Consider the following 15,669-nt stretch of genomic DNA (forward strand, 5'->3'; position numbering starts at 1 on the left):
TTGCAATGGAATGAGAAACAAATCAGAAAATCTTTGTTTCTCGTTTTTATTTTATTTTATACGAGAGACGCGTTGAAACATGATACAATCAACATTATTTACTCCATTTCAATGTTACACTAGAATGAATTGTTTCATCAAAATTATAACGAATGTTATTTTCGTTTTTGGTCCCCGATATATCATCGGATTGCGATATACCATCGGGAATGCGATTAAATGATAATGAAAGTATTCAACTTTCCACATATACAGATTCGATAATAAACTAGTTACATCTTCATTTTGCTCCCAAGTTCAATACCTTTAAGCGGTTTAACTATCGTAGTTAGGTCTTTGTTTCGAGATACAGAATATCCAAGCATAAAAAAAAAGTTATTGATGATATCGAAATGACGTCCAAAGTGATTATTAAAAGTTACTTTTTTTATCAATCATGACTCATTTTCATGTTATCGTGACCGCTTGGATATGTGACGGTTCCTCGTACTTCTCGCATTTCAAGTGAACACTTTTGATTGTAAAAGTTATAAAGAAGAAGGCGATTGCGTTTTTCGTATTACACGACAGCCTTCCTGCTTTCGAAGCGACAAAATACAGTTTACGTTATGTGCGACGATGGTAATACAATCCTCAGTTACATCTTATAGAAAAGTATTAGATAATCGTTTCAGTCAAATAAAAATTACTAGATCACTTTCAAACGCCATGAAGCTGCAATCATGAGAGGAACTAAATGGATAAATATCTTAATGTAAACGCTGTCCTGAAAGAAGGTATCGATTTTTCTCTCGGAGAGAACATCGTCCCTCATGTAAAATATCACCCTCCGTTTTCTTCTGCATCGTTATGTACTTTTGACGTCCTCTTAACGAATCATAAATTAAAATTCACTTTGTATTTGAACGCAATGAATTGAATCCTCTCATCTTCTTAATTCTCCAATTATACTCGATTCTATCATACATTTTATAACAAAGATATATCATACGAATCGTTTGGCATCGTTGCAACTGTCGGGGACGATCCAAACGATAACAAAATTCGATCTGTTTTCATTTAACGTAGAGAAACTCGCGAAAAAAATATAATAATCCTCGTAACGAGCGCTCGTGAACGTATATTTCGCGAAAATAATTTACTCTGATTGAAGATTCGACGGACGTCAATTGTTTCGCCTCGTCCGCTACATTAAACTTAAACTAAAAACTAACATCTCGCGTGTGCTGTAATACAAAACGAAAAAAAAGTCGCATCGCTATTTCAGTCACGCGTCCGTGTAACACTAGCAGTTATTAAATTATCTACACAGAAAAAAATATCATTCTCATGTTAAGAAAAGCAGTTACTTATTTCTTAGTTTTCTTCTTTTAAGTAACAATTATCTTCAACGAATATCTTGATAATTTAATAATAGATAATATTTACTTGAAAATGTAATATTCACTTAAAACACTTCTGTGTACACACAGAAAAATATCTGCTTGAATTAAATAAATATCAAGTATTTCTTCAAATAATTATAAGTTTTTTATATCCGCAAGTCTATCATAGATTTTATATATTCTTTGTTGAAAATAACCGTTAGTTATTAGGGAGAAAAGTAAGTTGAGTAATCGTTTTTCTTGGTGGTAGAATTGATATTCTTTTTTTTGTGTATACGCTATACGTTTCTTATCGTTATTAATGACTTACGAGTATGTATCACTGGTGGCTGTGCGAGTCTTTCCGGAACATAGATTCGTTCTTAACTAAGCGTCGTCCAATGTGCGCTGCACCAAACTATCCCGGGGGCGGAGATCGTTTCCTCGCGGACTACGCGATCGCGAGTGTAAGACGTCGTCCTTTTACGTACGATGCAATGGCACAAAATCGATCCAGGTACAAAATAATACCGAACGGTGCCTCGCAATCTATTTTCCAACCGGTTTTTCACGTGAATCGCGATAAAAAAAATCACGGAAAAGTGCAAAAAGAGAGGAAGTGAAGCCTCGACGATCGTTCTAAACGTTCAGATCGGCCATCATTTTGCGAAAATCCGCCAGGGTATTGTAATCCGGGTCCGAGTCGATGTCCGCGAAATCCTTGCTGGAGTCAGTCTTGACGAAGCTCGGATTATATCGGCTCAGCGACAACGGGCACGGCAGTAATTCCGGCATGACCGAGTGGTGAGTGATTAGCGCGGTGAGCGTCGTAAACTCTTTCGTGAAGCCCTGAAAACATACAATATTATTGATTTCACGGCGTATTCGTAGCGCTGCATCGGCATTAATTCTAACGTTTTTCGAAATTTACCCATCGCCCGTGATATCTCTGCTTCCTCTCGCAAAATTTGTAAACGTTGCGTCGAAACGTCACAATTTTTATCCGAGCCGTCCGGAAAAATAAAAGCAGATTTTTTTTTGCCATATATTTTTGCGAGAGCGATCGAGTGTCTTTTGCTCTCAAATACACAAAACAAACGCTCCATTAGAGCTCTGTATGAAATTACAGAAATATTGAATGGAAATATAACACTCAAACGAAATAATTCATTCACGATTTAGTAGGATGCTTTTTCTTTCCCAATAGAGTTTAGAAATTTTGGAAAGATCGGTTGTCACAGTTTTTGAAGTAATTTTTAGGAAAAAATAAATGAAAGATTTTTTAAAACTACATGTATTATTTATAATACTATGTATATTATAATACATTTATATTCCATAGGTATTTGAAAAAAAATATTATTCTTGAATCTATTATCGTATAAAAAAGCTTTAAGAGCTTTCACAATAATATCAGAGTTTATCTCTGCCTTTTTTGTTTTTGTTGCCATAGTTTTTACAAGAAATAAAAAGTGCAAAAATAAAATCTAAAATATTATATTCGTAAATAAAAAGATTAAAATTGATTGTTACTAATCCGCTCATTTTGATTAACCATTCTGCAGGCCGTCTTTGATAACTAGTCTCATATGGCAATTGGTTTCCCTTATTTGAAATGAGGAATAAAGAGGAAAACTTGTTCGATAAATAACACAGTGACAACATAAGTATAAAATCATTACTACCATATTATTACAATATCAATAACATGTAACATTTTCAAATATATCGTCTGCAACATCAATATGAGCAAATGTTGATCATGACCTGGAGGTAATGTTTTTGAAACGTTACATTTCGGCAATGTTTAAATAAAATCAAATATACCAAATAATCTTTCTGGTTTATATATGTACACTATTTTAAAACGTTGAAAAAATACATAAAACAACAACATTTAACTGTTGTTGTTTCATGTATTTATAAAATGTATATATAAAATGTTATTTTAACGGTTTTTGTTTACTCGGTGATTATGCACACATTGTATTATTCCATTTTACACATTATTGCGTTACTAGGCATTGTTACTAGGCAACCCGCCTTGCCGGGAAATGCGATATTAGTCGCTCGGAGATCTTTTCCCGCGTCGCCGGTCGCGTTTGGAAGGCACGCCGTATAACGAGGCGATATTAAATGTACCGCACACGTGCGCATTGGCACGAGGCTCGGTTGCGTATCACAGAGCTATCGCGCCAACATTCATTCGAATCTGGCGCTGTGCTTGTTACAAGCGCGATGCAATCCCGCTTGTACGGCGAGAGGGCGAGAGAAAGCGAGGAGTTCTGATTTCCCCACGGCATCCGCGGTACATTCAACAAAACTCATTTATACTGGTTTCGGAGATTATCAAAGTCCGCGGACTCATTTAATCTACGCTACGGGGGAAGGGGATGGGGGGAGGGGGGGAGAAAGTTCGACCATTTAAATACACATATCCGAATGGCTAAAGTGCGCGCGCGGTGGCTAGCTCCGCAGCCTGAGTATAATGTACCGGGGCTACTAAAAGCTTCGGCCCTTCGCGCATTAGCATCCCGCGTGCAAGCTTATTCAATATTAACCTGCGCCTATATAGGAGTATTCTCTTTACCGTTAGGTATTACGAGCGTTTAAAAAGAGCTTTACTCCCGCAGAACCGACATCTAATTCCGTACGATGTTCGCGAAGGTCCGATAGACAGATTGCTGGTACGCTAACAATTTTGAATAAATTATTATAGCGGGTAGAGGATGTCCGTATTTCAAATTGCGTTACTAAAAATATAAAAATGTTATCAGTACGGTTTGTTGTTGCACAAGTTGGTAAAGATTTATTACGTTTCACTGGATCGATGGAATTTGTCTGTTTCTCGCTCATCTCAAAATCAATTAGAAAAGTTGTTTAATTATTGACTGATGGGAGAAGACTGACGAGATTATTGAGACACCGCGACATGAATAAGTTGTTTTTGTAAGACAAATCTTGTTAATCGACTATATATTGAAGAAGATGCAAATGGATCGAAACGTTTGTTTTGTATATCCCCAGTAGCACAATACATTGGCAGTAAATTGGCATATTGGCTAAACATTGACTATATTGAAAGTGCATTGGCCAATGTAACGCCAATATTGGCCATAAAATATTGGTTCCAAATTAAAATGCAATTAATGTCCAATATAAAACATTTATCGGTTCAATGTTGAACCAATATTGAACCAATATTGCTGCTTAGACTAAATAAGGTCTACTTTGCAATATGAGACCAATATTAGGGATATTGCCTTTAAATTACTTCCCAATATTGCGCTAATGTTTTGTGATACTAGGGATTAATTTCCTTAATACAATTGGATAAGTTAACGAGGCCTTCCTTTTTTCCACGCACCAAGAACTGGCTCGCATAGGCAATATATATTTTTTGTATTAATTTAATTAATTGGATCCTTATTTCTATGTACTTGCAAATAAAAATTTCATATATAATTGTTTTATTATTATAACTGAATAATTGTGTAGAATTTGAGCAAAATTTTCTTATCAGTTTAAAACATAATTTTTTGTTCATTCTTGATTTTTACGTGAAAACCGCATTTTCTAGTACTTATTTGCAAATTTAATGAGTAAATGGCATTAGAAATTAAATTAAATTTTTTACATATACTAATAAGACTTTAAAAAATATTCGTGCAAAATTATATTTGGGTTCATTTATTAGACTTTCAAATAAATTATTCATCTAATAATGCAGCAAAATATTTAGGGGGCCAAAATTTTTTATCGTTGATTAAAAAAAGAAATAAATAAACCTAAGGAGTTTACGGTTTTTAAATTTCAGTTAATAGATATCATACAGCCAAAACATCCTTAACAAAAACTGTATTAGCATTAAATGTTCTACTGGAAGAATTTACTAATATATTCCAACAACACAATAGAGATTACCAGTAGTAATTGTTTTGTAACCATTTAAAATTAAATATATTTGTATTCCCACGGTTAATCTGCCGTTCTAACAAATTCTGCATTCTCACGACAAAATTTATAATAGACACTTCGCAAGACTTGTTAAAATTTGACTGTCTGAGACGAGGTATCGCATTTTAAAACACAAACAGTTTCGCGTCTGTCAAAATGATCAGCAGCCACTATTCTTGGAGGGGAACGTCAAGCAGACTGCGATCCGCGTGGATTTTAGTTAGGTCCTTTGACGGATGCGCGAGTGCTGTCTTACTGTGATTCGCTTTGATTTTCACGAGCACCGTTTGCGACTACTTTGATACTCGACACTCGGCAAAGAAAACGGTCGAAGCCAGAGAGGGAGAGAGAGAGAGAGAGACTTACTTTGATTTTGTAACCTTTGTTTGTACGCATTATGAGATAATGGGCTATCCCGCTCGGCTGGAATTCACGGGGCACGCGGAGGGAGAGGGCGTAACATCCGGGCTTGCTGGTACTCTCGCGCACCATGAATGCTCCTTCCGGCTCCTGGCTCAATACCTCCAGCGTTATCTCTCTGGAATCACAGGTTCGTATTGTTAATGATAGATGGGTGGGAGGTTCTTTCTTGCGGTAAACAAGAGAGAGAGAGAGAGAGAGAGAGAGAGAGAGAGAGAGAGAGAGAGAGAGAGAAAGGGGGGAGGAGAGGACGATTGGATTTGCGTATTCCAGTCACAAAGAAGGCGGCCACTGGAAACTGGACTGTGGACCGGATCAACCCGACGAATATTTAAAATTAGCCGGAGGCGACGTGCTATTTCGGCACACCGAGAAGGCGCATCGAGAGGGGGAGAGCGCGGGCGCGCGTATGCGTGTATATTTTACTCCATGTAGTAACACGGTGTGTCGCGCGGACACCAACCTGGGTATTCCAGCCTGAAACCAGGGCGCTTTGCGTAGCTCGGCCTCCTCGCTTCGATTATTCAGGCTGTCTGTTCTCTCGGGTAAAGGCGGCGGGGTTGGCGTGGAGCCATGAGTGCTTCCGTCAGCGGGTACCGAGCTGCTCGACGTGCTAATTTGCGATCTTCTTTTCGACTTGAATTCCGCCTCCGTGCCCGAGTCCGGGCAATTGTGCCCTATCCTGAAAATGAAAGAGACTACCGTTCACCATTCGTTCACCGGCGGTCCCACATCGCTTCCGGTGAGGTTGGAGGGAGGGGGGGGGAACGGTGAACTTGCCCGGCTTGGAAACCTTACCTGTTGTTCTCGATGTTGAAGTTCTTCGCGTTGGTGATGGACGCGTTGATGGTATTGTCGAGGCTCTCGGACGGCGGGATCTTGTTGTACGACGGCCTCGTGCCCTCCGAGTCGATGATCGCCTCGTTTATGTAGCCCCCGGAGTGGGGCCTATTTGACGGGCTGGTCGGCGTGCTGCTACCGCTGACGAGCGGGCAGCTGTCATCCTCACCGTTCAGCCCAAGAACGTCGCGTCCACCTGTCAAGCCCATCGCCAGCCGCTTTATCAGCGGCGGCTTGTCCGTTAGCCTCTTGTACGAGTTCAACTCCGTCGGCGAGTTGCTCTCGTCGCTGCTCGGCGTGCTCTGCTGGGATATGCTCTTCGGCTCGTCCACGCCCGTAATGGGACCGAGGACGTTCGTGAACGACGGCCGCAGACCCGGGATCGAGTTCGGCGTCTGGAATTTATTCGGATTTCAAATTTCGTTCGCGCAGTCAATTTAAGCTCCTAAGCTTCGCGCCACTGTCAGCCACAGGCTAATTCGGGCTTTCGTCGTGACATGTCCGAGTGTAATGTATACAGGGTGTTTAGTAAAGATTTATGCAATCTTTATAAACAGGTAGAGCGCACTAAACTGAACAGAAAAGTTCTTTACCATTTTGCAATTTTCGCAATAGTTAATAATAGTTAATAAGTTGTTAATTACACAGGCACACAAAAAAGTGGTTGGTTCGGCCGACCAAACTAATTAATCCTTATGTATTTTGACTTGCTGAATTCAAATCCAAGGTCAGAATTGCTGAATTAAAAAAAACATCACTTGTTTGTGTACCTGTGTAATCAATAACTCGTTAACTATTGCGAAAATGGAAAAACGGTAAAGGACTTTTCCGTTCAGTTTAATGCGCTCTACCTGTTTATAAAGATTGCATAAATCTTTACCAAACACCCTGTATAAGTAGCGCGTAACTTTGTTACGCTCGTGTGAAATCACCTTTACGCTGGCGAGCCGCAGCGTGGGCGAGCCGGCGCTGCCGAGCTGCACGTTCATATCCGCTGCTGCGGGTGGACCCCTTCCAGTCCTGGTGGTGGGCGACGTCCGACTCTTCAGCCACGAGTTCGACGACGGACTCCTGCAAGCGCCCGCGGCGACCGTGTTGTCGTCCCCCCCAGCCAGCGATTTGTTCTGCAAACGAAACGACGGACGGTTATCGCCTGAATTGTATCCCGCGTACTTAAAAAAGAGAGGCCTCCTTCGGTCTTATTTCCTCGAGATCGAGGAGGAACCCCTTCCCTCCCTCCCTTCCGCACAGAACGCACAATCATTGTCCTAAGTGCGAATCCGCGGGCTCCCGGATTCCTCCTGAACGAATCGTCGATAATCTCTCCCCCCCCCCCCCGGGGGAGAATTCCCCCGGGTTGAATATTTGATTCCGCGGAATCGCACGGTTTTCCCTCCCCCGAGACGAAATTCTGCAGCGGTTCGCGGCGGACTGACCGTTTACTCGGAAAAGGCGCGAGGCGACGCGACGCGGGACGGTGAGCGAGAAACGCGAGAGAGAGAGAGAGAGAGAGACTCGGGGTCGAATTTATAATTAACGCGGCCTGCAAACGGGACACCTACCGGAGGAGTCGGTGGCCCCCGTGAGACCATCACGGGGAAGTCGGGAGAGGACGCGGTTGCCGTAGTTTGTCCCTTTCGTCTCGCGCGGTCTTGGATATTTAAGAGGCTCTTCCGCGCGAGCTGCCGCTCCAGAGTCGTTTCCTGCACTGTGCCGGTACGTGCATCCCGGATATCTGCTCCGCTTCCCGGCGTACGGTGGACATCAACGTGCACATCCGCACTCCGGAGTGTCCGCGCCCGCGCGCTCGGAGGAGAAAGGAGTTTCGTACACGTTTTCGAAGAAACGATCTCGGTGATTTTTTATAGGAAGGGCCTACGAGGCGAGAGACCGCGCCATGATCGGAATCGCGACGTTGCCCCCTCTGTTCCTCGATGATATTCGAGGTGTCCCTTTTGGATTTCGTATCTTCGCTTGCCTCTGTTTATATTTCGCATGGCGGAATAAATTGCCGCGATTGCCGGCTCAACAGGCGCTAATCTTTAAGAAGATCTCGGAAACTGTCCGCTAATTGCTGAAACTACTTAATTGCAATCTACGGCGCTTTTGTGAGAAAACTAGCAGATGGCACGATATCTAACCGGCCTGTGTAAAGTTTAAACTCAACTAAACTCCGCTGGCTGACGGCGACAAAAATAAATGACTTCGTTAGCACTTTAAACTACTACGGTGCTGGTTTTATTGGCCGGCGCGCTGGTAACAATTCTTTTGTGTCTCGCGTAATTCGCGCCTTTCCCGTTTCATTCGCTCGGGGAGAGTCGCATCTGTTTATTTCGACCTGTATTTTATACTACGAAACGTACCCACGACGTTCGATGCTCCTGCTTGTCCTTGCGATAAGACGGCGTCGATCGCGGCGAGATTACATCCTGAAGGATCGGCTGGCGCTGAAGCTGCGCCACGTACGCCATGCGGAAAGCATTGCCAACGATGGTGTTCAGCTCCTCCGCCTGCAAGCAGACACGAAAGCCCGAGTTTTGACATGGGTTTTATTAAACATAGGATTTCGCTGTCTCTTTCGTAATATTACTATCGCAATTCAACCTGCAGTCCACGGTTCGCTGTTTTCAGTTTAATTGTGCGGAATATTTTCGCATTCATGGTTTGCGCGATAAATCAGTTCGTGCAACTGATTCTAAAAAAAAAAATATATATATATATATAAATTACGTAGAGAGGAAAATCGCCAATTAATATTTCATTGATGATCAAAAAATTATTTTTGAAACGGAGAATTTTAACAACATACTCAATTTTGATTGTAATAAAATTTCACCAGCACGTCACACATTATATACTGATAGAAAAATGTGTTGTATTTGTGACTATAATTGCATAGTAAAATAATTATAGCCAAAAAAATCATTTTTATAGTAATTATTATTATAATTTTAGTAATAATAATCATGTGCTATATTTTAAAGCTGTATAATTTATACTATGAATTATATAGTATAAATTGTACTATAAATTTCATAGTTGACATCACTATAAGTATATGGTTATTATTACTAATATTATTGTAATAGTTACTATAAAAATGATACTTCTGATGCATAATTATTTTACTATGCAATTATAGTTGTAAATATTACATATCATTCAATCAGTGTAGAATGACAAAGTGAAAATAGCCCTTTCAAACCCGTATTTACAGTCGCGTTTCCGCTGAGATACTCAGAAATTAGTCTCGAGGCAATAATAATAATAATACGGAACAATTTATAATAGAGAAGTCCTGAGATGTTGATTTGATGTTTACAATTTGTAATCAATGTTTATATTCGTAATCGCGTTTCAAGTAGGAAATTTAGATAAAGTTTTTCTTAAGATGCAGCTCAAATTTTTTTTTCATGATTCGATATTCGAGTTTTGAGGAAGGACCTCGTATGTGTATTAGGTTTTTAATTTTGAATTGAGAAAAATTGCAATAATTTTCTTACGCGTTTGCAAATTTCTCAAAGTAGTGACGTGATGGAGAGCAATTAGAAAACCAAACTCGCTTACTTAACATCGAAAAATGGTAGGGAAACGAAGGAAATTTCGTTGGAAAGGAAACACTTTTTGCCGAGCTGCGTCGGCCAAAGTTTGCGGCATATTTTTCTTTCAGAACCTATGCTAGTGCACTGTAAAACTTTGCTAAATTAAAAGAAACTCCGACTATTGAAATTTGCTCGGTCAAAAGCTGCGAGCGTAAAGTACAAATAGACAAGTACGTTGTGTTTTGCGCGCCGTTGGGCGACATTACGAACAAATCCTGTGGCGCGAATCGTAGAAAAATTTACGTCCCACAAAAATAATATTTGCCGCATGTTGTACATCCGTCGCGGGGCCAATTAGTTTCTTCTGCCGGTGGGGAAACATTGAAGAGAGAGAGAGACCGGACGGCGCGCCGTGCTGTTTCACCGGCGCAAAAGCGGAGAGTCTGAATGTGTAATAAGCACATCGCGGGGAGCCGCAAGCTCTCGAGGCCCGGTCCGCGCGCGTTTCAGAAAGCTTCCCCCTCGTGCTGCTGCATACGCCTCGCGTATATCTCTGTGCGGGATGCAGGAGAGGGTGCGCGTGCGAGCGGAGTACAGTCGGAAATGCGGAAAAGGTCGGCGAAGAGGGGGCCTATCTGTCTCTCCTTTCCGAAAGTTCCGCCGCTGAAAGGCCACGACGCGGTGCGTATTAATGCACGCCTGGGCATTTGGGGGGGGGGAGGAGGAAGGTCGACCGAGGGGTCTCTCTCAAAAGGGTGGCATTGTACGCGCGCGAAGACGGACGAGAGAACGATTAACATCTTGCGCGCGTCCAGCTTTTCCTTTCACGCGCGTTGCGGGAGCGAGATGAGAGCGGACACGGCCGTAACGGCGTCGCCGCCGGGGAAAGGTATCTATACCGTGCATCTCGGATTCTAGCCTTGGATACCTTCGCCCGTGTAATGGTACGCCGCCTATGTATCTCTGTGACATTGTTACGACATTGTTGCAAGCGACGCGGAAATCCTCGTAGATCCTCCCGGCTCGGCTCCTATGCTACTCCCCGCGCCGTAAGCGCGGGAGGGAAATACGTTTCTCGCCGACGGAATCCGCGCGCATGCGAGCGACGGGAAAAAAAGAAGGAAGAAAAAAAAAACAAGAGGACCGAAAGAGGAGAAAAAAAGAGAGGTAGAATTGCAAAGCCGAATATACGCGTCGCGCGCTGTATTTCCCAATGATGCCCGTATCGATTTGGGCGAGAGCTCAACGTCGCGCGTTGCCACGGAAGCCTATTGTCTCGGAGGCGAGCGGATGGTTAGTCCAGGTCACTCGGCATGTCGAGAGACCGAGGGCGAAAGAAAACGCGAGGGCGATATGGGGGGTGGGGGAGAGGGGCGTTTTAATGCGTTTTAATGAACACGCGCTCGTGCGGGACAACGACGGTCGAGAGCCGCCCGGATTAAAACGCGCGGCAAACGCTCGGTCGAATAATAATTTCATGGTTTGCGGTTTGAGGTCAGGTCGAATGATTCTCCGCTGGCTACGAGATATTTCAATTACGTTTTGCGCGCGGGGCAAGGCGATGACTTGAGCTATAATTGCGGGCCGGACGCGCGGCCGCTCTCTCTGTAACTCGCTAGTCATATCCGAGCGCTCTCTTCCGCTGTCGTTCCACCAAGTGCCATGCGAATCGCTCATTTACTTGCTCAATGAGTTCTTTGTGCATCAATGTGCATTGGGAAAAATGGTATGTCAACAAGACGTGTGATTGAGTGGGTTTTGGTAAAATTTCGAGCAGAATTTCTGGTTATTATAATACCCAAGGACCCAAGATTTTATAATTAGAACGTTGGATAGATTTATTATGATCGGGTAATTCCTGCAAGATTTTTGATTCGTTCATTTTTGAGGAAACATATACTGGTTAAATCTACTAAGTTTGCTAAGGCAATAAGATTTTTTTATGGCACGGAAACATGTAGAGTCTCTTCTTTTGAGATTGAACAAAGTGGATAGAAGTATATCCGTTGAACAAGGTCTGTTTAATTTATTTTTTTTTTAATTTTTATACACAGTATTTTCAATGTCCTTATAAATAAAGTTCTTAAAAAATAAAAGAAATTAAGTAGACCTTAAGCGGATTTCCAAACATTCAATGTTACTGCATAATATTATTAATCGCCTAAAAACTATACTGAATTTGTTTTGTAGTGTCTAGAGAAATATTGTGCAATATAATTGGCAGACTTTTACTATAATCGAGTAATTCCTACAAGATTTCCGATTCGTCCGTTTTTTTAACAGATATACTAATTGAATCTGTCAGACTTCTAATTAATGCAACAAAACTTTTTTCAATGTTTTTAAAAACTAAATAAAGTTAATGAATTTAATAATTCAATTAGAAGTTAAATAAACGAAAAACTAATTTTTAACTTTATCATTTAACTTTTAACTTTGTAACTAGTTATTATTTAACTTTGACTATCGTACAATATTATTAGACGTTTGCAGTGAAAAAAGGTTTAATAATAATAATTAAATTTTTGTAAAATAATTTTAATTAATCGTTTGATTAATATCACCAAACATTTAGTAATTATGTCAATAGTAACCAAATATAACCAAATATAATAATAGCCGTTGATTACCAAATCAAATGGTAACCAAATATTACTAAATATTACTAAAGATTATAATAATAACTAAACATTTAATTTAAATTATTTCGTCAAAGTTTAGTAACTATAAATTAAGCTTGATATATATTATCAAACTCCTATTTCAGTATAGGTACTTTAATTCAATCTAGATATATTAAAGATAATCTGCTTTACAAAAATCCGACAAATCAGTTAAAATACATTAGTGAACGTATTTAAGCTTACGGTATTTTACCATGTCGATTAAATAAGTTTTCTCTCATTGTTCGGAAGAAAGCACGCTACGCATTTGCATATCCGTTACTTTAATGGCGCAAACGGATTATTCGCCAACCACTTCGGCCGCTGCATTTGAAATTTGAAACGCGGCAGGATTCATGCACATTCAGTTCCACTCTGGTCTAGCTTCTTCCATTAGCTCCGTTGTTTTTTATTATGCGTGTGCACCAAGCGTCAAGATGCAAAACGGTAGATATTATCAATGAAGTGGCGCACCGGGTTTCTCCACGTGGGAAAATCCGAGGGCGGCCACTAATTTACCGCGCCGGAAAGCGCGCGTTTCTACCATCAACGCCGTGGCGCGTTTCACGGAAGCGTGGAAGGAAAAATGTCCCGGCGGTGGAAGGCATCGCTCGCTCACGACGACGGTGGAGAGCGAAGAATCCGTGCCATAGGGGAGAATTTATCGTCGCCGTGGGCGGAACTTTGGACGCGCGGGGGATCCCCTCGGCCTCGACCCTCCACCTCTCCCTCCGGCCCCGCCGCCGTGGCCGAGAATCGAAAAATACGGCCCTGAGATTCCCGCCCCGAGGTGGAATTTAAGCGCGATGAAATCATCACCGGCAACCGATTCCTTTCTTCCTCTCCGCCGTTCCGTATACGTCCTATCCTGGACGTTGACTCGACGACGCCTGGCACTGACCCTCTTCAGCGCGTTTGGATTCAGGTCCCGCGTTTCTGATCGATTGGCGGCGATCGATCGTTTTATCACTGCTACCGCGGTGAACGGCCGCGTTTAAATCGCGACGTCCTCCGCGCGCTTCCGCCCGAGTCCGCGCGCGGTTTCCGTTCGCCAACGGGAAACCCTTTCTTCTTCCTCTTCTCAAAACTCCCCACATGGATATCCGACCCAAGAAAGGGTCATAGTACCATTTTTTTAGCCGGGTTAAAAACCCTGGACTGACCCCTGGGGAGATATGGGTCAGTCTCTAGCGAGTTTAGAAAACCCTTTCTCTTTGAGGTGGAAACGAAAAGGCGAGAAGGTTCAAACGTCACGCGACAGAACGCGTCACGCAGATTTGACAAGAGAGAGAAAAAAAGGAGAGAAAAAGAGGAGAGAATGAAGGGAGACACCACTTGGCGTAGGAACTATTTTAGCCCGTTCGGGCACAGTCCGATTCCGCCGGTGGCTCCGGCAAAAAGACGAGGGACACCGGAATCGAATGGAAAGAGAGAGAGAGGTGAGAGGGGGAAAGGCGACCGAAAGGGCCGATGGATCGCGCGCCGTGGCTTTGCGCCGGTGCAGCGTGACGGGCTACATTCCAGGCATTCCGCGCGGTCACGGCCATATCTCCAGCTCCTCTAGATTTCCCGTCCCGCATACGCCCGGTCTACCAACACCATCTCCCGCGAGTACACGAGCCCGGTACTCGCAATAATGGCCGTCCCCCCTCCAAGTTGGGGGGACCCTCACGTCGGGCGCGAAGCGAATTTCCCTCGCTTCGGTTTCTGGTTCACCTCGACGTCGCGACGCCCGTCGTGTAAACGGCCGGGGAGGACGGGAGGAGGGAGAAGGAAGCTGGGATGGAGGTGTACGGTACGCGATGCCGATGCCGACACGACCATCTTGGTACCGTCGCCTCGCTACCAGCGCCATCGTCATTGATGGCGACGGTCGGCATCCGACCGTTCGCTTTCACGTTCGCACAGCTGTAATCTTAATTCCCTTTCTCTCCTTACCAAACGACGTAATAATCAGCGTCATGATACTTTGGCTTCTTTCGTCTCATCCATGCGGATGCCGCCGCGAGCTTGCGACTGGCTCGCTGTAGATGACATCGAATTCTACGAATTTGTTGACATCCCGGCTGTGTCGTGTCGCTTCCAGAAACGCTAGTTGAAGTTAACAGGGAGAACCTAACTGGTCCACCCCGTCATTTTCAATTTCCGTTTGTTTGAGAGAGAGAGAGAGAGAGAGAGAGAGAGAGAGAGAGAGAGAGAGAGAGAGAGAGAAACGAGATCACGTGCTCAAAGATTGTCAAGCTCTCGTGCGATCGACGAATTGGGTTAAAACGGGCATGAACAAGTTCCGCCTTCTACTGTCACTCGGCTTCTGCTCATGACAGCCACGGTAGTTTCGAATGTCAAATATTCGAGTTGCACCGTTACGCGCCGTTATATCGATATCGCCCGAACTTGTGCGCCGGACCCGAAATGATATATGAAATAATTGTTACGACGTTCGTGACTTACTCGACGATATACGTCGGAAATTACATTCTATGGAAATTGAATTGGAATAGGCATCGAAGAGGAATCCGGCTTCTTTGTTTTTCTTCTTTGTGAAGAGACCGATTTCACGTTCGCATGTTAACGAAGACGCGGCGGAACGTGCCACTTAACTGCCCCCGATTGTGTTCACGAATGTCAAGAATCAATCGTTTCTGTGAAGGGAAATTATCATTCGAAACAGCAAATCACGAAAGGAGACGGAAAGAGGATACATTAATGAATAACCAGCGGCTGATAGGTGTGTGACACGGAATAAATAAATATGCGAATATTTCAAAATCTCATGCCCAATAATAATTGTTATGGATTTTATATATTTCGCTTTTTGAGTCACGCACCAATTATTATGAAAAAAAAAGAAAGAAAACAGGTTTCTTCATGCAAAGTTGAAAT

General features: G+C 42.7%; 1 protein-coding gene across 1 annotated transcript in view; it reads right to left on the reverse strand.

Annotated features, from left to right (window-relative positions):
* Nucleotides 1–422: 422 nt before the first annotated feature.
* LOC118644180 (tensin-1-like) overlaps nucleotides 423–15,669 on the reverse strand; it is a gene marked incomplete at its 5' end in the record, with an annotated part of 53,297 nt that continues 38,050 nt past the window's right edge. The window contains 6 exons of the mRNA XM_036291576.1: nucleotides 423–2,213; nucleotides 5,688–5,859; nucleotides 6,205–6,423; nucleotides 6,540–6,976; nucleotides 7,514–7,705; nucleotides 8,945–9,091. Coding sequence (XP_036147469.1) covers nucleotides 2,004–2,213; nucleotides 5,688–5,859; nucleotides 6,205–6,423; nucleotides 6,540–6,976; nucleotides 7,514–7,705; nucleotides 8,945–9,091 — 1,377 coding nt within the window. The remainder of the gene's footprint in view (nucleotides 2,214–5,687; nucleotides 5,860–6,204; nucleotides 6,424–6,539; nucleotides 6,977–7,513; nucleotides 7,706–8,944; nucleotides 9,092–15,669) is intronic.

This window comes from Monomorium pharaonis, chromosome 8, assembly GCF_013373865.1.
Source record: "Monomorium pharaonis isolate MP-MQ-018 chromosome 8, ASM1337386v2, whole genome shotgun sequence".
NCBI classification, from domain to species: Eukaryota; Metazoa; Arthropoda; class Insecta; order Hymenoptera; family Formicidae; genus Monomorium; species Monomorium pharaonis.